The sequence below is a fragment of the Muntiacus reevesi genome, chromosome 4, assembly GCF_963930625.1.
Source record: "Muntiacus reevesi chromosome 4, mMunRee1.1, whole genome shotgun sequence".
NCBI lineage: Eukaryota > Metazoa > Chordata > Mammalia > Artiodactyla > Cervidae > Muntiacus > Muntiacus reevesi.
In genome coordinates this window covers 144961492-144983796 of record NC_089252.1, presented here as the reverse complement: position 1 = coordinate 144983796, position 22305 = coordinate 144961492, and the positions used below count along the sequence as shown (strand labels likewise).

General features: G+C 42.4%; 1 protein-coding gene across 8 annotated transcripts in view; it reads right to left on the bottom strand.

The window, feature by feature from the left end:
- The window catches only part of SLC11A2 (solute carrier family 11 member 2), a 30683-nt gene extending 18171 nt beyond the window's left edge, over window positions 1-12512 (bottom strand). For 3 of the 8 annotated variants that reach the window (XM_065934413.1, XM_065934414.1, XM_065934415.1), the window contains exons 1-2: window positions 2302-2373; window positions 401-552 (exon numbers count right to left, since the gene is read on the bottom strand). In XM_065934413.1, the coding sequence (XP_065790485.1) occupies window positions 401-552; window positions 2302-2335 (186 nt within the window). In that variant the 5' untranslated portion in view covers window positions 2336-2373. Of the gene's footprint in view, window positions 1-400; window positions 553-2301; window positions 2374-10608; window positions 10653-11198; window positions 12227-12378 lie in introns of those variants that run through there. The other 5 variants (XM_065934408.1, XM_065934411.1, XM_065934409.1 and 2 more) reach the window with 5 other exon arrangements.
- Window positions 12513-22305: the final 9793 nt, after the last annotated feature.

Sequence of the window (22305 nt, the reverse complement as noted above, 5' to 3'; positions counted from 1 at the left end):
TTTCCATCTTATCCATTCCTTATCAGCAACCTGGTTAGCTCTCTATCCAAATAAGAGCCCTTCTCTTACCTGCCCTTCCAAAAGCCTTTCATTCTAAAACCCCAGCAATAGTAACAGTACCTCTGTGCTCAAACACTACCCAAATGGGACAAAAGACACCGTAAAAAAGAGAACATGAAAATCATGCTTTCTGGATCAAAAAACGCTCACCAGTAAAACTTGGCAATGGTTTTTCAAGGACCTTAGTTTCCTTAACAGTTTCTCTGGCTACAAAAATTCAGTCTTCAGAGATTGCCTGTCAGAATTGACTCTGAGATTGCTAATCTTCAGTTGCCTAGCAGACATTGTACATAGGTTCTCCCTAGGTAATAATATTTTCCTCCAAGGACCTGTCACTAACCTCCTCCTCAGGAATGGCAATCTTCTCATCAAAGTAGGTGGTGAAGGGGTCCGCTGAGCCCGCCCCGGGGGACTGCGGAATTGAGGAGTTACTGTAGGCAGGGTTGATGGCACCAAGACTGGCAGAGTCTCCATGGTCTCCAGAAGCATCTTCTGAGTTAAAAGAATTGAGAAGAAATGAATTAAAATGAACAAAACACACTAATATTAAGGTACTCGGTCATGTCTGACTCTTTGCAACCCCATGGACTGTAGTCTGCCAGGCTCCTCTGTCCGTGGAATTTTCCAGGCAAGAATACTGGAGCAGGCTGCCATTTCCTACTCCAGGTGATCTTCCTGACCCAGGGATTGAACCCACATCTCCTGTGTCTCCTGCATTGGCAGGAAGATTCTTTAGCACTGCACCACCTGGGAAGACCAATGCAGTTGGTAATATCAATGATCATCTTTAGAAGTACTAAAATTAAATCTTTTTAATACCTAAATAAATGCACAAGATCTACCTAACTCCATCTCAATTTCCAGTACTATATTTTAAAATTAATTTTTGAATAGGCAATACACTCAAATGGCTGAAAATTTGAGAAACATAAAAATGCTTACAGTAAAAAAGTTCCCTCTCAACCCTCTTCTCTAGTCACTAAGCTCTATATCGGTTTTCAACACTAATCTCACAAATTGACTCCCCCTAGTTTCACACTTCTATTGTCACTTGCCGATTTTTAGAATCATTTCATTTTCTTCCAAAATCACTGATGTCTTCTAGGGCTCAATATGTAACACCCCCAGGCTAGCCTCACTGATAACCTAAATCTTAACTTTTAGAAGGAAATAGGCTAACGGGACACTCCTCTCTCCACCTCCCACCCATTATTTGGTAGGATTTACTCAAAGAATCATCCTTGGACATTGTATCTCCATCAGGCTTCCCCAGAAATGGCTAACTTACAAAACACTATCATATTTCAGGTTAAGATCTGTAGCCGCAGGGAAACAACCAAAGAGGAACCCTTTGCCACCTGACTAAGGCCTGCAATATAGAGCCTGGGGAGGGGGAGGTGTCACCCTTGTGACAGGAGCGCTCACCGCAGAGCAGACTAGTCACCAGTGTGATTAGTCTTCCTGCTGCATTTTGCTGCTAATTTTAAATCTGGCTGGGGGGGGGGGGGGGGCGGTGTCCACCGAGGGTCAGACAGAAAAGGGCTAACTCACGAGACCATAAAATGGCTCTTTTTAACCATAGAGCTCTAATCTCAGGGTTTCCAAGAACCCCTTGCAACCGCCAATTAGAAAAACAAAAGCTTTCTTTTTATAGGGAACTGACCCACTTCATCTTAAGTGACACTGAATTGAAGAGCAAACTTACAGAAAAGGAATGGAAATTCTAAAGGAGAAACTTAGAATCAGGCAGGATTAGTCAAAGCATAAAGTCCATGCAATACTCTCTAAGGTGCTAGCTCAGCATTTTTGTGTTCCACTCTTACCTGAAGTGCCTTCAGCAGTCAAAGCACCCAGAGGTTTTTATACAAGTTAGACTTGTATACTTTTTATAGCTTTTTATACAAGCAGACCCAGAGGTCTGCAAGTCAGACTGCCTTTACAAGCAATACTGCTATAGAAACCAGACTTGCAGCTCATCTTGGCTCATCTCAGAACTGGAAATAAAATTGAGGCAGGTCTCTGTGGTTATAAATCCATTTTCATTTACAGCCTAAGTCACCAGGTCACCTAAGGCACCTCTGAATGGAGCAGGTCTCCGTGACATTGATGGATGAGGGACAGGAGATGGCGACAATTTTTGATGGAACAGAGGACAAGAAGCACAATAATGGTAAATCTCTGTTACTGGCTTAAGCCTAATTTCAAACAAAAATGAGTCAATGACACAAAGTTGTAAATTACCATCTGGTATCTTCTGTTCAGGACCCAACACCATGGTGGATACCTGAGTGCCCGAGTTCTTAGAAAAGGATTCTGGAAAAGAGAGAAGAGAAGGAGAGGAGTTAGCAAGAATAAATTAAAACAAGTTCACAACCAGTATTCTGTGACACTGTATGACTAAACCCTTACTATGCAAAAAGAATAACTGTTCTACTGAATTAGATAACCTTGAAAATAATCACAGTTTTCAGAATATGATTAAGAGATATTTAAGGGGAAAAAATGAAATACTGGCAACACTTCGAAACCAAAGTGAAACAAAAGGTATTTCAGGCAAGTGGGCAAATAGTTTTTAGTAAGTATCCACGGGAGACAGTGAAGGATAGGGAAACCTGCCACGCTGCAGTCCAAGGGGTCGCAAAGAATCGGACATGACTTAGCATCTGAACAACACAAAAAAAGCATCCATACAGAGGCTTCCAAGCAATCATTCACCCAGTCTCCCACCCTTTACCTCCAATTAACCCAATATTGAAAAGACTGACTTCCCACCATTTTGATGAGCTTTTAAGGACAAAGATCTATAACTCTCTCTGATCTAACTAACAATTTAAGCTCATGTTTCAAGTTTCCGGAGGGTGGGCAGGAAGGGGGAAAGACCTCACCAGCACACTGGAAGGAGAGGGCCACTATTTCCCAGTCTCACCTTTCCCTGAGAGAGACTTCAGCTTTAAGGTTTCAGGTCTCATGCCCCAACACTTCAACAACTGAGAGAAGAATGTATGACCATGCTCCCCTCAAGGAGAGCTGAAGTACCAGGAGAAAAAGGCACAGACAGCAGCCTGCCTGCACCTCTCTCCATTAGCAATAAGTAACCTACGAGGAGGGGTGAGGAGTGAGGGATATTGGGGGTGAGAGGGGGTGTGGTAGTGAGGGGGTATCTCAGATGTCCAGCCTCCTACTGGGTTAAGTTCAACTGGGGTAGAGGGCTTACATTTAACTGGGCTAAGTTTAACAGGTGGTAGAGGGAATATTAGTAAGCCCACTGGGTCACAGATCTAGGGCATATTCTCCAGTCAACTCCACCAATAAGGTTAATTGTTTAAAAATTCTGATCTACTGATTAAGGAATCTACTTCTTAGTTAATTCTAAACTTAGAAATAATGGGAAAGGTAAATAATGTTGTTAACCACTTCCCCTTGAATCCCAGTAACCACTATCCTACTGAAAAACTGAGGAAGCCTCCGCTTGTCTATCCTTTACTAGTCTTTTTCTACTCTTGTACCATTATTGCTCTTATGTGAACAGTGCTCTACATTCTCTTTTAGATAATCTATTGACATATTCTAGGGCAAGTCCTAGTAGGGAAGATCCCCTGGACAGGCAAATAGCAACCCACTCCAGTATTCTTGACTAGGAAACCCCATGGACAGAGGCACTTGATAAGCTACAGTCCACTGGGGTCACAAGAGCTGGACATGACTTAGCGACTACAACAACAACAAATCGACATATTCTTTACCTGTTTTGCCAAATTACAGAATTAAGACCTGAAAGGGATATTAGATTTCATCTATTTTCTGGAGTATAAAACATAGCAACATCTAAATCTTGCTAATTTAGAAAATATAAACTTTCAACTCTATAGTCACCAATAAGGAGACTCTGGTTATAATAAACAGTAGCCATGTCCTTCCTATCAGTTTGAGCTACGAGATGGTTTTGCCAGCAGACCTCAATACTGCTGACTAAATCCCACCCCTCTTTCAGCCAGCACCTCAACTAAATGGGACTTACACATCTGACCGACCACTCAGCAGCGGTACCACTTGGATTCCAATCACAACACAGCTCCTAGACCCCACTCAGAGTCTTTTTACTTTTACTTAATTCTAAGAAGCCAGGATAACACACAATAAATTAGAAACCACAAATCCGATCTGGGACTACAGCTCTTACACAGGAAATCGTGGGCTATTTATATGAGACAACTTCCTCATACTTCAATCAGCTCTGAGAACATTATTATTAAAATTATTGGAAATTTCCTGGTGGTCCAGTGGTTAGGACTCCACGCTTTCCCTGCAAAGGGCAAGTTTAATCACTGGTAAGGGAACCAAGACCCCACAAGCCACACAGCACAGGTCCCTCACCCTACTCCCCCCAAAACAGTGTTATTGAGAGTTCCCTGGTGGCACAGTGGTGAGGATTCTAGCCTTTCATTGCTGTGGCCTGGGATTCAGTTCAGTCCCTGAATGGTGAACTGAGATCCTGCAAGACACACGGCACAGCCAAAAAATAAATAAATAAAATGGAAAGAAGTGCCAAAAAGTGTTGAGTGGTTATTTTTTAAAGAATATTATTAATATTATATTATTATTATTAAGAATAACTCAAGTTTCTAATTGCTGCCCTACTCATGAAGAATCAATAAAATTCAATTAATTTTGTATGATAACTGATACTCGGTTTCAGAAGGCACAAAAGTGTTCAGTACATTTGAGGAAGATTCCTGTCCAAAAGAGGCCTTTAAACCTTGTGTCTTTATAAAGCAAACAGTTGAGACAGTAGTGTGTTTTTTCCCAATATGAAGTGTGAAAAGGTGACAGCTAAATAATTTTAAACAGAAATATCTCAAGATAAAAATTTTAATAATTACTATTAGTATTCTAGGTGATTACTCCCATAATTACTTACAGAACTTGTAAAACACAAGAAGTCTGATCTTCTCTATGAAATCTCTTTCCAAGAAAGAAAATGGATTCTAGATTCCAACCTGTTTGCTGGTTTGTTTTTTTTTTGCTGCACCATGCAGCTTACAGATCTTAGTTCTGGACCAGGGATCAGACTGGGCCCCAGCAGTGAAAGCACGGAGTCCTAACCAGTGGACCATCAGGAACTTCCTATTCCAAATTTCTCATCAAAACAGTCAACAAACTATAAGCGCCATTGCTTGCAGTGTCTGGAGAACATAACGAGGGCAAGGAATGGAGAGTCAGTATGCTTGGTGTGCTGCACAGAGTTTAGGTATCCATGGAAATCCAACACCCAGATAGAAAAAGTAAGTTAATAATAAGACCACTTTGCTCTCCAGGACCAAACCACCAGGTCATTTCCGTCGTTAAATTACGTTAAGAAAAAGATCAAGTGGAGACACAAGCAACAAGAACCAACCCTGCAGGACTCTGATATTTATGATTAACAGCATGCCTTGACATTCTAGCTCACCCCCAACCACTAAGTGTCACCTTTTCTTAAAGCCAGTAAGTTTCCGCCTATCAAACAACCATCAACAGCAGGGGAAAAAAAGGCACTCACGGGTCAATGTATTATAACTATTTTTATCCCATTCCTTATCAAAAAAGTTGAAAGACTGTTTTATAAGATAAGAATGCTAATTACATTTTCTGTCTAAATGTCAAAAGTCTACATATCCTTTGACCCAGCAATTCCATTTCTAAAAATGCATACTAAAGAAATATTTGTACAGGAAATATCAGTATATGCAAGAATATTTCCCACAGCACTGTAGTGTCAAAAGACTAAAACAACCTAGGACAGTCTTAGAATGGAATACCATAAATAAGGCAGATCTAAACGGATTGATAGGAAACAATCTCCAAGATACATTGTGAAGTTAAAGATACAATTTATAGAACAGTATGCTATCATTTATGTAACAAAAGAGAGAGACTGAGAAAATACATGTACAGAGGAAATTCAAAGGACATGCCAAAAACTAGTAACACCGACTCCAAGAAGAAGGAGTGGAGCAGCAAAAATGAGGTCAGGCAAAAGGACCTCTCATGAATATACACTTTATGCAGTTATGCAATTAAAAAAAAAATTGGCAAGTAAATGTATCGCTTATTTTTTAAAAACATAAAGATCATGCAGATTTACTGTTTCCCAACAAACACCTCAAGGCACCTTCTGTTTCTCAATGAATACTTCAGGGATCAATTCTCTCTGATAGAGCTTCTGCAGTGGATAACCAGAGATCTTGGACTTAGTGCACAAACAGCCATGCTCTGAAATTGAGATTTGGAAGTTTCTCCTGAATCCAAAGAAATAAAAAAATCCTCCTCAGTAAATCCTCCTATTCACTCCCTAATATGGGTTAAATGGCCCTCTTTCATGTTCCCCAAGGCATCTGCTGCTTACTACTATCATTATCATGTTATTCTGAAAGCACTTATTCCCTGATACTACTCTTTCAACTTCTCTGCAAGTTTGAAATTACATCAAAATAAAAAGTTATATCCTCCAACACTTACTAGTTCTCATAACTTATGAAAATTTAATTCACAGTAATTCCAGGTGTTCTCTTGGCATTTACAAGAACTCTAGAACAATGTGAATAGCCCAAAACTGGTTTAAAAATTGCCACCAAGGAAGTATGAAATACTGAGTATTAAATACATACAACTTCAACTTTTCCCCCCATGGCTAAAAAAAATGCCTGAATTTAAACTAATATTTTTCTTAGAAAACTCTCTTATAGAGAGCAAGGGTACCTAAAACCATTTCACTGATCTTCGGAGCTGGCGCAAAGGTCTCCCGTTAAGTTTTGGAGATGAATGTTTTTTGAACAGTCCTCTAATTCTTCTCCCCTTCTTTCCCCCATTATATAAATAAAATCAGAGACAGCATTAAGTAGGAAAAGAAGTTTCATAGGGGCAACCAGAAAAGTGTACATGGAATCAGTTGATTAGATAAATATGAACGGGAATGTTTAAAGCTGACTGGCAAAGCCACCTCTTCTCCCTCTTGAAGTTTCCTCAGCCAATGTTCAGTGTTCAACATGTTGGTGACAAAGTGGAAACTGCCAGAAATAGGCCTTAAAAGTCATACCCAAGTTGTTTATCAGAGAATAAAAAGGAGTTGTGACTTTTTAAAAAATTTAAAAAAGAATTCCATTTGCTTGAAGAAAACATAAAGATTTCTAGATCCTTCTAAAGTTCCCTTTTCTCTAAAGGTCTACTTTAAGGCTAAAGTACTTGATAATCTTACTAAACCATTATTAATCTAGCTTTTATAGAAGATGTTCTTCAATGGCGACCCACTCCAGTACTCTTGCCTGGAAAATCCCATGGACGGAGGAGCATGGTAGGTTACAGTCCACGGGGTCGCAAAGAGTTGGACATGACTGAGCGACTTCACTTTCTTTCTTTCATGAAGGTGAGCTCCTGCCCCGTATGACTGGGAGTCAACAAAACTGAAATATTCCGTGGTTCAAAGAGAGCTCACTGCTGTCTGAACCTATATATATTTTTAAAAATATCTATTTATTCATTTGGCTGCTTTGGGTCTTAGTTGAGGTGCTAGGGATCTTCAGTTGTGGCATGAGGCATCTAGTTCCCTGACCCGGGATCAAACCCTGCCCCCCTGTATTGGGAGCAAAGAGCCTTTGCCACTGGACCACCAAGGAAACCCCTGAACCTATAGATTTTAATAAGGAATACTACTGGCCATTTTTCAAAATGAGAAATGGTAACTTCCTCTGTTTTTCCACTCTCGGTCAATAAAGCACCCATTTCTGTCTTTCCATCAGGATATCCATCTAACTGATTCCAAAAATCTCCCCCCACAGTGGGTGATGGGAGAGAAAACAGCTTAGAAAAGTCATGTCAATTTCTAAATTATAATTAAGGATGTGAAGTTTGGAATTGTTTTTTAAATTTCGATAAAAAATAATCTTATTTTTCTCTCATAAAGATGAACTTGATATAAAATCGGCATATTGAAAAAAAGACAGGTTGGAAAGAGATTACATCTACTTCCTGACAGAATCACAAAGCGAAAAGCCCCTCTGGTGTTTGCTTAACAAAAAGGCCTTGACACTCTAATCCTCTCTACCCTAGTGGGTAATATTTCAGTAAGCTGAAAGTCACAAAAGCACACCCAGTTCATAAAGCACAAACAGTGCTGCTACTGTACAAGGTACTTCACTTACATCAGAGCCTCTCTTTCTCTCTCTGGCACAAGGTCCACAGACTGTGTTACTTTTTTTTTTTCCATGTTACTTTTTATGTCATAGTAATGATCTGAAAATTGGACACATCTCATTTAGTCTATCAGAGTACCACAATTTCAACTGACCAAGTTTGCTGTTGCCACCTGACTTAAGACTTTTGAAAATTTGTTTTATGGTTGAAAGGAAAACCTAACATGGAGAACATCTAATGATTAAGAAAGAAGAGAAAGGTTAGGCAGCAAGAAGAGGAGAGGGGGGGTAAGATACGGGGAGGAAGAGTACAGTTGATAACAACAGCAGCTGCCTGGGTGTCAAAGACGATAACAGTGGGGAGAAATGTGGCCAGGCTAAGAAGTACTGAGCTTTTAGACAAAAATATCACTCATCAGCCAGAGGCTTCAGAATTAGAAGGGCCCAATTAGTATCTGTTAAATAGCGCTCTTCACTTTCTCTGTTCAGCCCTCTGAGGCTTAGCCAGCTTCCAAACCTCCTTGCCTGCTCACATGTCAGGACCACTAATATCTTACTTCCAGAAACTAGGGCTTGGTCTTTGCTCCTCCCAGCTCTCACTGTAAGCTTCCCCTGATTTCCTCCCCATCGACCGAAGTTTATAGCAGTATTTCCTTTTGACAGCCCAACCAGGCCTTCTGGGCCTGACACAACTATCTCAGAACACAACTCCAAGCACTGTAAAAATTTCAGAGACAGCTTTACCCTGAGGTAAGAAAGTCTATATAAACTAATCTATATCCACTTCTTGTCTCAGGGGAAAAAAGAACGTTTTGCCCTTATACCTAAGGTAGCTTTTCTCTGGCAAATGTGAGGAATGATTACCATTAGATTACATTCAACTTATTTATTCCAATGAAAGATACAGGCTCCCTCAATGCAGACTGACCTTAACAATATTAAGTACATATTTTCCTCAAAGTTTCTTTGAGGAAAGAAGAAAAATTATCTATAAAAACAGACAATGTATACAAGATTCTCCAGGCCTCCTTCTACTCTCTGGTACCTGCTGAAATTTCAATAGTTAACTTGCAGCCTCCTTTCATTACCTAGGAATTTTAAGGACACTCTATTATCAGTAATAAATGGAACCAAAGCAAACAAAAATACCCACACAGGATGACCTACTAGCATTAAGAACAAAGACAAGACTGAGAACCCTAATTTCCCAACCTAAGTTTTTCCTGGGAACTGATCCTTACATTAAAAAGTGTAAGTTACTCTGATCTTAAATTAAAAGTGGAAGAGGAATTAGACAATAAATATATTTTTATCATTCATGGCCAACTCTTTTATATTCCATTCTGATATTACAGTTTATAGTTCATATTTATTGTTTTACTATATCCATGATATTCCTGATGATGCCTGGAGGGCTCTTCATGTGTCTCCTGGGGCCAAAAAACATTAATTGTTCAATATACGTTTGTTAAATTATCAAAAGACTAAATGGCATTGGATGGCTGAGACAAGAAGGATCTCAGTCTCCTAGCTTCTCATATTCTGTACATTCAAACACCCCCTGTCCTCTTTTCCAAAATATTTATTCCAATCAGACTCACATGATAAAGATGACAACAATATTAAAGAAAAAGGCTTCCCTCTCTGCCTCAAGCACTCAACTCTCTAAAGATATCACTCCCTGTCCTCCTTATTAAAGCAAAATGTTCTCTACTCGCACAAAGCCAACATCAAACTTTCAACACTATACAAATACTAAATTGTCTTAATACAAAGCTAGCATACAGGCCAGCATACTTTATGCAGTAGGCCGTGTTCTTTTTTTGTAAATCCAAAGATTCTCATTTAGCCATTAGTTCCCAATTCTGCAACGTATGTAAACAGCAGTTTTCTTGGAAGGGGAGAACTGCAAGACAGAAATGTCTTCTATTAAAGCCTTACAGATAGTATCAAGAGAACCTCAAAGAAATTTTAAACTCACAGAAAGAAACTAAGTCTGTCAGCAGACATTTCTATCTACATACACAATAAGGAGACAGAGGCTAAAGATGTCTTTGATTTCACAGCACTCACCCAAGCTCTTAGAACTAAGTCAATTATTAATAGAAAAGATGCTGCTTTGTAAATACCGGTGTGTAACCTCTAACCACGACTTCATTGAGTCTAAACTGAACCAAGGACTTCCTGGGTGGTCCAGTGGTTAAGAGTTCCCTCTCCAATGTAGGGAATGTGGGTTTGATCCACGGATTGGGTAACTAAGATCTCACGTGAAGCGGGGCAACTACTGAGCCCATGCCGCAGAGAGAACTCAGCGCATCTCAGCTAAGACCCAAAGTAGCCAAATAAATAATAAACAAAATAAATAAATAAATTAACGAACCAAAGCTGCTTAGTTAGCTCTGTGGCGTCTTCCAAGGGATCACCGCCGATTTCCTAACAGTAGATTAAGACTTGCATCAAGCTTCCCCATTCACTAATAAGAAGTGCGGCCAAACTGCCCAGAAATTCCCCGCCCAAGTCCCATAGCCATCCCAGAAATTTGAGGAACCAAGTGTGCTGCAATCATGGCCTTTTTGCTACTGGGTCAAAAAAAAAAAAAAAACAGTCTGGAGGCCAAGATTGTAAATGAAATATTACTCAATGAAAAACTAAACAGCCAATGTTTTCATTTACCCAACACAGCTATCATGGACAGACAGTACTGCATAGCTGGAGTTTCCAACCTTGCTTAATGATAAACACCCAGCAGAGTCTATAGTCACAAGATGTGAATGGAAAAGAGGCCTAAGGGTTCACTGGCAATAGGCTCAGCAGATTCTGGACAAAGAATAAGTGATAAGGTCAGAATTCTTTTAGTGTGAAATCTTTTAGGGAAAAGAAGGCACTAACAGGTAATATTAATAACAAAAGCTCCTACATGCTAGGAACTGTTCTAAGCACTTTATGTGCATTAATTCATTTAATACTCACCACCAACTCTTCAAGATACCATCAATTTCCATTTTAAGTATGTGGAAACAAAAGAAAAAAGAGCCTAAGAATCCTGCTCAAAGGTTTACAGAGCCAAGAAGTGCTGCAAACTAGTTGGGGTTCAGATTCCATAAGAGTCAAGGGAGAAACACAAAGTCCCCTAATTGCAGCAATATTCATTAGAACTACAGCCAGCATAAGCTTCTGGAAACCTGTCTCCTCTTGCCTCGCATTCCATATAATTTTTGCTTTTCTTTTTGCTTTAAAGAGGTGTCACATTCCCTTAACTCCATTAACACTTCTTTTGAAAGCAGTGGACGCTTTGAGAATATCTTCACTTTACACACAGGAAAACTCAAGTCCAGGTTACTCAACTTCTCCTTCAATGATGCTCTTTGAAATAGTCTGATATATGAAGAGAATTGGGGAAGACCAATTGAACAAAAAACAAAAACAGAACATCCAAAAGTAAACATAGCTGTAACAGCAGGAACCTATGAAACCGAACAGACGTCGAACAGCCAGCCGCCCTTCTCACACCAGGAGTGCGACAACGCCCCTACAGAAGTTCCTGGGCCTGGAGGCCGCACAACAGCCCTAAAACCGATCTACACACCAGGACTCTGCGGTCTGTCCAGGCCCTTCACACGAAGAGGCGCTTCTTGGATGTCGCCTGGAGTAAAATGAATTATTTCGCTTAAGTGCGGCGGCGGGAGGCCCAGGGAGCGGACAGGACACCAGGGCTCCGAAGATAAGAAGGAGGCCGAGGGGACCTTGCCCCACGTCCGTCGGCCTCTCCCGCGGCGTGAAGCGGGGTCAGCAGAACTTCGACCACGGGTCCCCGGAACGCGGCAGATCCGCCCAGGGATACAGCCATTTTCTCTTTAGGTCTCCTTAGGCCGCGGCGGGCAAGGAGAGAGGCCCCTGTGACCTCCGGCGTTCGCTTCCCGCCCCCCGCTCCCGGCGCCCTCCTCTCGCTCTTCCTTTGAAGAATGCGGCTCCATCTGGAACCCGCGTCCAGGCCCTCCCGGCCCGCGCCGCCCCTCGCAGACCCGCCCGGCGCCCCGCACGCCAAATACTGGCCGCGGCGCCTGCTCCCAGGCTGGCCCTCGAGCTGCCCGGAGCCCGGGGAAAGCGGGGCGCCCGCGTGACCCCTGACGTGGCCCACTCCCCACCTTACCGGCTTCGCAACCTGACAATCGGTCCCCGCGCCAGCGGCTCCATATCCCTGGAGCCAGCGCCACGCCAGCCTACCCCCCCTACACGCCTCGCGATTGGCCAACAGGATCGCAGCTGCACGTTCCTATTGGCTGGACTCTCCGTGTTCGCCGTAGCGGCCAACGCGCGTGGCAGGCTGACTACGGATCCCGAGTCTCCGCCCACTCCAGGGCTGACTGGGGGCGGGGCCACGGAGGCCTGGGCGGGAGCTGTCTGCGGCTGAGCTAGTGCTGGAGCTGGTCCAACCCACACTGTGTGCTGGAGTCTCCCACCCCGCTAGCAACCTGCAGAAGAGTAAGTTTCCGGCTGTAGTTCGCCGTGACCTCACGTCCCTGGAAGACAAGATCATTTCTTCTGAGACACGGCTCTGAGAGAGTTCCGACTCCACCCTGCAAAGTATAGCCGCCTCTCGCCCCCAGAGCCACATCACGGTATCTGCGGCCCCACCAAGAGCGCCCCACACCTGGGAGGGACCGCGAAGCCTCAGCTAGTGCAGCCAGTTCGGCGGCGTCAGGAGCCCAACTCCCAAGTCCCGCAATGAATTGTTTTCCGCTCTCCTACTCAGCTGCCTCGCTTCTCCTCCCAAACTTTATTTTCCACCTACCCAAAAGCAGTCCCGCTCCATTCCCAGTTTCAATCGCACATCCCAGAGTCTTTCTCTGAAGATGACGACCAGGCTAGTGATGCTTCAGAAGGGAGAAAATAGTCTGACTAACCACTCTAATCTTCTACAATGTCGTTTATAGCTACCAGAAACATTCTTAGACCCCTCTCTCTCCTGGCCCCCACATCGCCCCATAACCGCTTTCCTTAAAAGTAACCAAGCCTATCTAACCAAGTCATAGACCTAGAGAAGAAAAGCATAAAACTCTCCAATATCTTTCTTCGTGTAAAAACTGCTAGGAGAAATTTTTATTAGTTGATAAAACAGTCCAAGAGAAGAGGAAAGGAGAGTAAACTGCAAAAAGCAAAATCCAAATAAAGTACAAAGTACAGGCAAATTCAGGAACCCAAAAAACTGGTCTGAGAATCATCAATGATCTGATACAGGCTGGTTTCCATACAGAATTTCTCCTAGAGAGAAAAGAAAATGCACAAATTAGTTTTGAGAATCTCTCTGCAACACATATGGGGTGTTTCAGAAAGGCTTGATGAAGTCCCTCCAGACCAGAACCTTTCCTTTGGGAACTTCTACTGCAACTAGAAAATAAAATGCCTGGAGCCTCCTTATCGCGTTCCAGGTCTGCTCTGGTGGGTAGATTCCCTGGACTGTTACATACTTATTGCTGGCTACTTACTTAGCTCACACTGTGGGGCTGCCTCCTTCTTACTCTGTTTCTTCATTGTGCAGGCTCGGTCTGACGTTTCCCAGTGCGGCTCCTGTCTCTTGCCTCTATATATGCAGACAAGCGCGCCTCCCCTTGTTACACAAGGCCCCTTACCCTGCTCTGGGCAACACATTGTTAAAGACACCGCAGGGAATTTCAAGAAGCAAACCACACCCTTCAAAGCATAATCAGATTTCATCTTTGACCTGCCGTGAAAAGGAAAGCATTGTATATCTGCCACTCCTGGATATTAAGGAACGATTAATTGCATTTGAAAACTTTAATTCTAAGATTTCATCTCTGTCTTATTTCCGGGGGCTCGAGGCAAGCCCGTGTGTGCCAGTGGTGGAAAGGGGTGGAGTAAGAGGAATTGTTTTCCTTCCCAGATGCCACCCCCACTTGGTGTGAAGCTGGTTTGGGCACTTGAACCACGATTGCATGTGCACTAGAACTCTGCACCCCTGAGACGTAAACTGAAACCACGTAACCCCAAGCCTGACAGTCCGTGAGTGTTTTCCTCATAGATACGTGCAGTGCCAGTGTAATTATAGGGCGTCTCAGAGCATGGGTGAAAACCCAGTCCATCCCTTGAGATCTGAAGAACCCGCTGGCATCAACCTGGTCAATCAGTGATAAACAGGTGGACAACAAAGCCACACAAACCGGAGACTCAGTGTCTGATGTCAAAGAAAGACAAAACAAAAAACACCTGAGGTTGCTGTGTGTGTGTGTGTGTGTGTGTGTGTGTGTGTACACATTCAGAGAAAGCCAGGATTCCTCAATCTGGGGGGGGGAAAGGTGGAGGAACTTGCCTCGGGCAAATATAGACTAATCAGTCAGCCAGGGGCAAAGCTGGAAAGGAGAGGCATTGGAGGGGGGTGAGGAGAATAAGGGGGGTTACTGGAAGGAAGAACTGGCTGCCTTCAGGAAGTTTTCTGGCAGTTTTATGGGAAATCTGCTTAGTACCATAAAAAATGCAGTAAGCGTAAAAGATATAAACACCATAGAATGGAAAAGAAAGAAAAGAGCTATCAATTCATATCCATCTTACAGCAAGAAACTCTAGTTCCTACGCAGAATAGCCGTAGCAACACAATATGAAGATCCCTTCATTCCAGGACTAGAAGTCATCTCATTAGAATTGACCTATCTCTTTGTTCTTGTTCTACAGCAGACAAGTTTCCTAAGGCAAAACTACCTTAGATTGTGTTGGGCTCAATTTATCCCTCTTCATGGGAAAATAGAAGAAAAAAAGAAGAAATATGAAATCACCCAAGAAGTAACCTGTTGTTGGAAAAGACCGTGTTTTGGTTTAAGACTTCCGAAATAGGAATGCATTTTACAAGGAGACTCTACCGTAGCCCTCCTGTGGCTTTTACTCAGGAACTGCTCCCAATATACACGCTCCAGTCTTGCCTGCTAGGTCCCCAATGCACTTATAGTAACTGACAACATTATGGAATTCTTATGCCTCAAACAATATATTTGATATGCTATAAACAGGAATTAATCTTCACAATAAATTTGTGAGACAAGAACTATATCTTTTATTTTGCATATTAGGAACCTGAGTCTGAGGGAGGTAGAGTAATTTGTTAGTTAAGGAGGTTAACTAACTAAAGTTAATTAAGCGATCAGGAGGTGGCAATAGAAGTAACACATTCCAAAACAAAGGCCAGAAGCAGAGTTTTAATAAAGGATTTGGACAGAAATTTGAAGTAGAGGATTTATTTGGCAAAAACAGAACTATGTTCAGCAATATGGAACTGAACATTATTTTTCATACAAAGTTAAAAGCACATTATATTTCCTTCCTGACTATTTGCCAGTTCCCATCTCTTCAAGAGAGATAAGCTTCATCTAAATTATTTCATCTTGTTGATGATTGTCATTTATAACTTTATTGCTACTTCTGTCTCCAGTATTCCTTTGGAAAAGATATATGAATTCACTACATATTCTAATGTATTGTCTACAGATTATAAGATCAAGTCAAGTATGTATTTGCTGATACTTTTTAAGTTAAAGTGTCTTTATACTTAGAAATGTCTCTTAATGGTAGGCTTCCCTGGTGGCTCAGATGGTAAAGAATCTGCCTGCAATATAGGAGACCCGTGTTCGATCCCTGGGTGCCAGGAAGATACCCTGGAGAAGGAAGTGGCAACCTACTCCAGTATTCTTACCTGGAGAATTCCATGGATAGAGGAGTGTGGCAGGCTATAGTCCATGGGGTCACGAAGAGTCGGACACGACTGAGTGAATGTAACTCACTCAATTTAACTTTAACAGCAAGTTAGTTGGTAGAGCCATGCTTTGAATAAAAATTTGTCAGATCCAAGAGCCAGGATCCCAACTACCATACCATAATACCTCCATCTTACACACCTAAAACAATTTCCTTCCATTCAAATCTCAAACTCAAAAATGATATCTTTTTGTAAAATCCTATTCATGTAAATTCACTGAACATTTCACATTACCACAACAGCCAACTGATTTCTATGTAGATGTTAATCTGTATCCATATCATGTGTGCTTTATATTTGAATAGGAGACTTTTCCTTCCATGTTCACCTCCCATTCACTCTCCCGCTATTCTTTTTCATGCTTTTGTAGTCCCTGAACAACTGCCTGATATTAACTCCTCCCGTGCATATTTGCTTAGTCACTTAGTTGTGTCCAACTGTTTGGGATCCTATGGACTATAGCCTGCCAAACTTTTCTGTCAATGGAATTTTCCAGGCGAGAATACTGGAGTGGGTTGCCATTTCCTCCTCCAGGCGATCTTTCCGACCCAGGGATCGAACCCACATCTCCTGTGTCTTCTGCATTGACAGGCAGGTTCTTTACCATTGAGCCACCCAGGAAGCCCCCTCCTAAGTCCTCCCACACCTCCCTTTTCACTGGAGGACAGAGGGAACAAAAAGCACCCATCAAACTGGGATGGCATCTTGAGACAGGAAAGCAAGACAGGCAACTCCATATAATCATGTTTCAGTTTATTATTAATATATGGTACTTACTCACAGGGTGGGATTGGGTAAACAATGATCCAGAAGTCTTTAAAACGACATTCCACACCACAATGTCCATTGGGACAATTTTACTGTTAAACTAAAGTATGGGAGTAGGTGCTCAAAACAGGACCTGTATTCCTAAGGCAAGATTTATGAATGGGTAACTAGTCTCATGGGAATACCTCAGCAAAGGTTGCATTGTTTGAGGATCAACAGAGCATAGGGGCCGCCTGATCCTAATGATTATTAAAAGTACCTATTAACTACAAAACACTTGACAACAGAGAAGTGATTCACAGCACAGTACAGTCCTGGGGGTTGGGTCAGTGAACGACAGAAGGAACTGAAGCCATCTTGGGCATGATGGTGTCAGTTATGCTAACAGTCATACACCTTCCTTACCTGGAAAACTCATTACTGCTGTTGTTGTTTTTATTGTTACTATTATTGTGTATGTGTTAGGTCGCTTCAGTTGTGTCCAACTCTTTGTGACCCTATAGAGTGTAGCTTGCCAGTCTCCTTTGTCCTTGGGATTTTCCAGGCAAGAATACTGGAGTGAATTGCCATGTCCTCCTCCAGGGGATCTTCCTAATCCAGGGATGGAACCGATGTCTCTTTTGTCTCCTGCATTGGCAGGCAGGTTCTTTACCACTAGTACCTCCTGGGAAGCCCATTACAATTATTCCATTAAGATAGCCCCCTCTGTTGAAGCATTCCTGGTGCCCTCCCCCAGACAGCATTAGCCCTATAATCTGTCTGCTACCCAAACACTTCATTCTACTCTAGCACTAATTCATGCTGAATATATTTATTGGAAATCAACTATATATCAGGCAGAATATGGGTGGTACAGATACAGTACAAATAAGATAAGCACAGCTCCTTATGGATCAATGTTTTTGTGCTTTCTTCTCGCACTAAAATGTAAGCTTCTCAATAGGGGCAATTGTTTTATCTTGTACACCTGGTGCTAACAAAGGCCAGATATATAGGAGGTGTTCCATAAATGTATCATCCCATTGTTTTAATATGTTATGGCAGTCCGGCAATGAAGATGAATAATTATACTTTATCTGTTTGTATTTTTGTATCTGTTTCCAAAACTGAGTTTTTATGTGTGTGCTCAGTTGCTAAATCATGTCCAACTCTTTGAGATCCTATAGACTGTAGCCTGCCAGGTTCCTCTGTCCTTGGGATTTTCCAAGCAAGAATACTAGAGCCGGTTGCCATTTCCTCCTCCAGGAGATCTTCCCAACCCAGGGATCGAAACATTGTCTCCTGCATTGGCTGGCAGATTCTTTACCACTGAGTCACCTGGGAAGAGAGATAAAATGAAGTCTTTATCCTAAAAATATTTCTCCTTGTGACGACACTGGAATGCACAGGAAGTGTCCCCTTTGAGAATGAAGGACTTAACACTTCTGTTTGAAATGAGAATGCTACTGGAGTCACGTCTTACCCTTTCTCAGGCAGCCCACATCAAATGACTGATCTATGTGGGAAGGTGAAGATTCACCCCTCTCACCCCAGCCAGGGACAGCTCTGATGATCTACTCAGCCTTCATCCTACATCACAGCTCAACTTCTCCTGTGCAGACTGCTTCATTCCCTTCCCTTAGTGTTTATCCCAAGATCACTTCCTATTAACAGACTGCCTCTATCTCGAAGTTGGCTTCCCTTTTTTTATTTCTTTATTTTCTTCAATTAGTGATAATCGTGCCTCAGATAGACCTCATTGATTACAATACTACCACTGCAAAAAGTTTGGCTGTGCTTCTTAGGACTTACTGTATCCAGAAATTAACGTATCTGCAAAAGTGGTCTATACTCCTCTACTTCCTTAACGCTCATTTTTTCCCATCCTTTTGTAATCCCCCCCTAGAAATTACATTCTCATTAGCTAAATGAAAGCATTGTCAAGTAGGGTGAGAAACCACTAACCCTACAACTCTCTCCATCTTTGAAATGTGATACCATTCCTCCTAAAACTCTTTCTTTGGCTTCCATCACACTGTGCTGTTTGAGTCGTTCTGTTTGAATTGTCTTTCTCTCCTACCTTCACTGGGACTTTTCTTCCTCCTACTTCTTACATGTAGGCATTCCTTAGGTTCACTCCTTCGTCATCTTCTAATTCTAAGCAATCTGTCTGGAGTTTGAGTGTAATAATACCGGGGACCCACTCAGCATTAGATACGCTCACGGTACAGTGAGAGTAAGAACAGCCTCTTAAGGGTAAAACAGACCTGGATACCAGGTCATGCCAACTGAGAAACTCTGGGTAAATCATTAAAACTTTGTTTCATTTCTTTATCTGAACTGAGCACGATATCAGTCTCAGAAGGATGCCCCCTATATTTTTTGTTCCCCAAATGCACTGACGCTCTCTTTCACCTCCCTGTCTTTTCACATATTGTGCCTATGCTATAGCATTCTGGCTCTGCCCATGCTCTGGCTAACTCCTACTCACCATTCATGTCTCACTTTACTTTGTAAAAAAATATTTTTATTTTTCTATTTGTTTTACTTTTAGCTGTGCCGGGTCTTCATTGCTGCAGGGCCCTTTCTCTAGCTGTGGAGAGTGGGGGCTGCCCTCCAGCTGTGGTGCACAGGCTTCTCATTGCTGTGGCTTCTCCTGTTGCAGAGAACAGTCTCTAGGGTTTGCGGCTCCTGGGATCCAGAGCTCAAGAGTTGTGGCACACGGCCTTAGTTGCTCCGTGGCATGTGGGATCTTCCCGGACCAGGGATCAAACCCGTGCCTCCTGCATTGGCAGGCAGATTCTTTACCACTGGGCCACCAGGAAAGCCCATTTACTCTTTTCATGTGTTTGTTTGCATGGGTCTTCATTACTGTGTATGGGCTTTCTCCAGCTGCATTGAGCAGAGGCCACTCTTCATTGCAGTGCATGGGTTTCTCATTGTGGTAGCTTCTCTTGTTGTGGAGCACAGACTCTAGGCCCGCAGTCTTCAGTAGTTACATCACATGGGCTCAGTAGGTGCAGCTCTCTGGCTCTAGAGTTCAGTCTCAGTAGTTGTGCTACATGGACTTAGTTGCTCAGCAGCATGTAGAATCTTCCTGGACCAGGGCTCAAACCTGTATCCCCTGTGTTGGCAGGTGGGTTATTATTCACTGCACCACTAGGGAAGTTCCTGCTGTCCACTTTAGATATTCCTTCCTCTAGCGAGGATTTCCCTGGTGGTCCAGTGGCTGGGCCTCTGTGCTCCCAATGCAGGGAACCCAGGTTCCATCTCTGGTCAGGGAACTAGTTTCCACGTGCCACAGCTAAAGATCCCACATACTGCAACAAAGACTTGGCACAGCCAAGTAAATAAATAGATGTTTCTTCCTCCAAAATGCCCTCTGTAATTCCAGTCCCTGAGTGAAGTGTGTCTTCTATGTCACCCTATACGGTATTCTTCCCTTTCCCATAGCATTAGCCCATGGAGTTGCCTTGGCTATTTCTTTATCTATAATCCTCTTTCAGGGCCAGGACTTTGTCCTGGGCACTCTCATTGCCTTAGGGAAGACTCCAAGGCTGGCAGCATTGCTTCAAAGCCCCAGAGCATTTCACCTTCCTGAGGATGACTCCCAAGGGTTAGTCTCTGTAGCCTCCTCCCCCAAGCTACAGCCGCCTCTCTCTCTTTCCCTGGATATCCAGCTGGAAAGTCAATGTTGCTGCATCCCAAGCTATCCTCCTCTCTCTTCACACTATCTTGTTCCAACAATGTCCTGTATTTGCAGCTTCTGGAATTTTGACAATGAAAAGCTCTCTTGATTCCTCATCATCTCTCATCACGCGATGCTCATGACTATAGCCTATCTGCCCCAGTCAGGTGTTCCTTTCTATTTCAGCTGTCACCTTCCTGCTCAGGCCTTCACTGCTCTGACCTCAACGACCTCATGTCCTCCTGGTCAACCTGATCATTTCTCTTCCCCACTTAGAAACTACCAAAGGCTCCCTACTGCCTACAGAGTAAAGGAGGAGGAAGGGGAAGGGAGCACAGACTGACTGAGTGCCATGTGGAAGACGTTTTGCCCACATTATCAAATTTAAATACAGAATAGACTTTTCATCTGACATTCAAGGTTACCCATGCCATGGTTCCAGCCTTCTTTCTATCCCATCTCTCACCTCTCCATTGTGCAAACCTTTCATTCCAATTGAATATCATATTCTCTCCATCCCAAACACACCCTGAACTTGTCTGACCCTGCACCTTGACTCCTATTGTTACTTCCACCTGTGCTTCTAGTACTGAAATCTTGTCCATTTTTCAAGATATAACTCAAATGCCACCCACTCTTTAAACCCTTTCCTGACTCTCATAGGATGTGAACTTTAGCTTGGATTTGACTTTACACGTATGTGACCTATAACAATGCTTTTCAAACTCAGTCTCCATACATTATTGGATTATGAAATCTATTTAGTGGGTCACAATTAGAATTTGTAAAAAAAAAAAAAAATGGAATAGGAAATATCAGAGAATGTCACAAGCACTAAAGTAGGTATTATTTTGTGAAACTTTAATGATATGTGTGTGTGTACTGGGTTGATATAAAATATTTTTCTTATTGTAGCAGTCAAAAAAGGTGGAAAAACACCACCGTAATCCATATGCATTATTTCACCAGCTGATTACAAACTCCTTGATGAGAGAACAGACATAACAAACTCTACCCTTGCATTCATTGAGAGCGAACCCTCCACTCTGAGCCCCACTCATTCCAGGGAGCTACCCTAGGGATTAAAAGACTCAAGGTGAAGAGCAAGGTCCTATCTCTAAGAGAGCTTCTCTTCTATTAAGAGAGACAAAAAAGGGGGGATGTTCCCTTGTGGTCCAGTGGTTAGGACTTGGGGCTTTCACTGCCAAAGGTGTGGGTTCAATCCTTGGTTGGGGAGCTAAGATCCCACAAGCCAGGCAACGTGGTTAAAAAAAAAATATTTTTTAATTTTTCAAAATAGAGAAACAAAAAAGAAATTCAGAAAGTCTACAGTTACTTAAGTAGCTGAGAAGCCATTGGATTTAGATTGGATTTAGAGCCAAAGACCTACTTAGAGTTCTTGCTCTGACACTTATTAGCTGTTTGTTATTAGGTAAATTGCTTGATTTCTCTGAGCTTCAGTCTAGCCAACCAAAAGAATAATCTATACCCAACCTCACACACTTGTGCTAAAATTAAGTGATACATATATACAAGATTATTTTGTAAGCTATAGAAATGTTCAAAATTTTAGGTAAAAACCTGCATGTGACATTTAGTAAACAAGTGAAAATTGATGTCATATAAATTATACAGCTAAATGGGCATTAGATTTTAGGGGTGGGGGTGCTACACCTTGAGTTTTGCAGAAATCTCAGTGTCCTGACCAGGGATCGCACCCAGGCCTCAGTAGTGAGCACTGAGTCCTAACCACTGCACCACCAGGAAATTCCCTTGTTTTGGTTTCTGCTTACTCACAATAGAAACCCAATTCATACCATTCTCTAAGAGAAGTGATTCACACACATAACCCAATGGTACAGTGAGTTTGGACAGGGCTT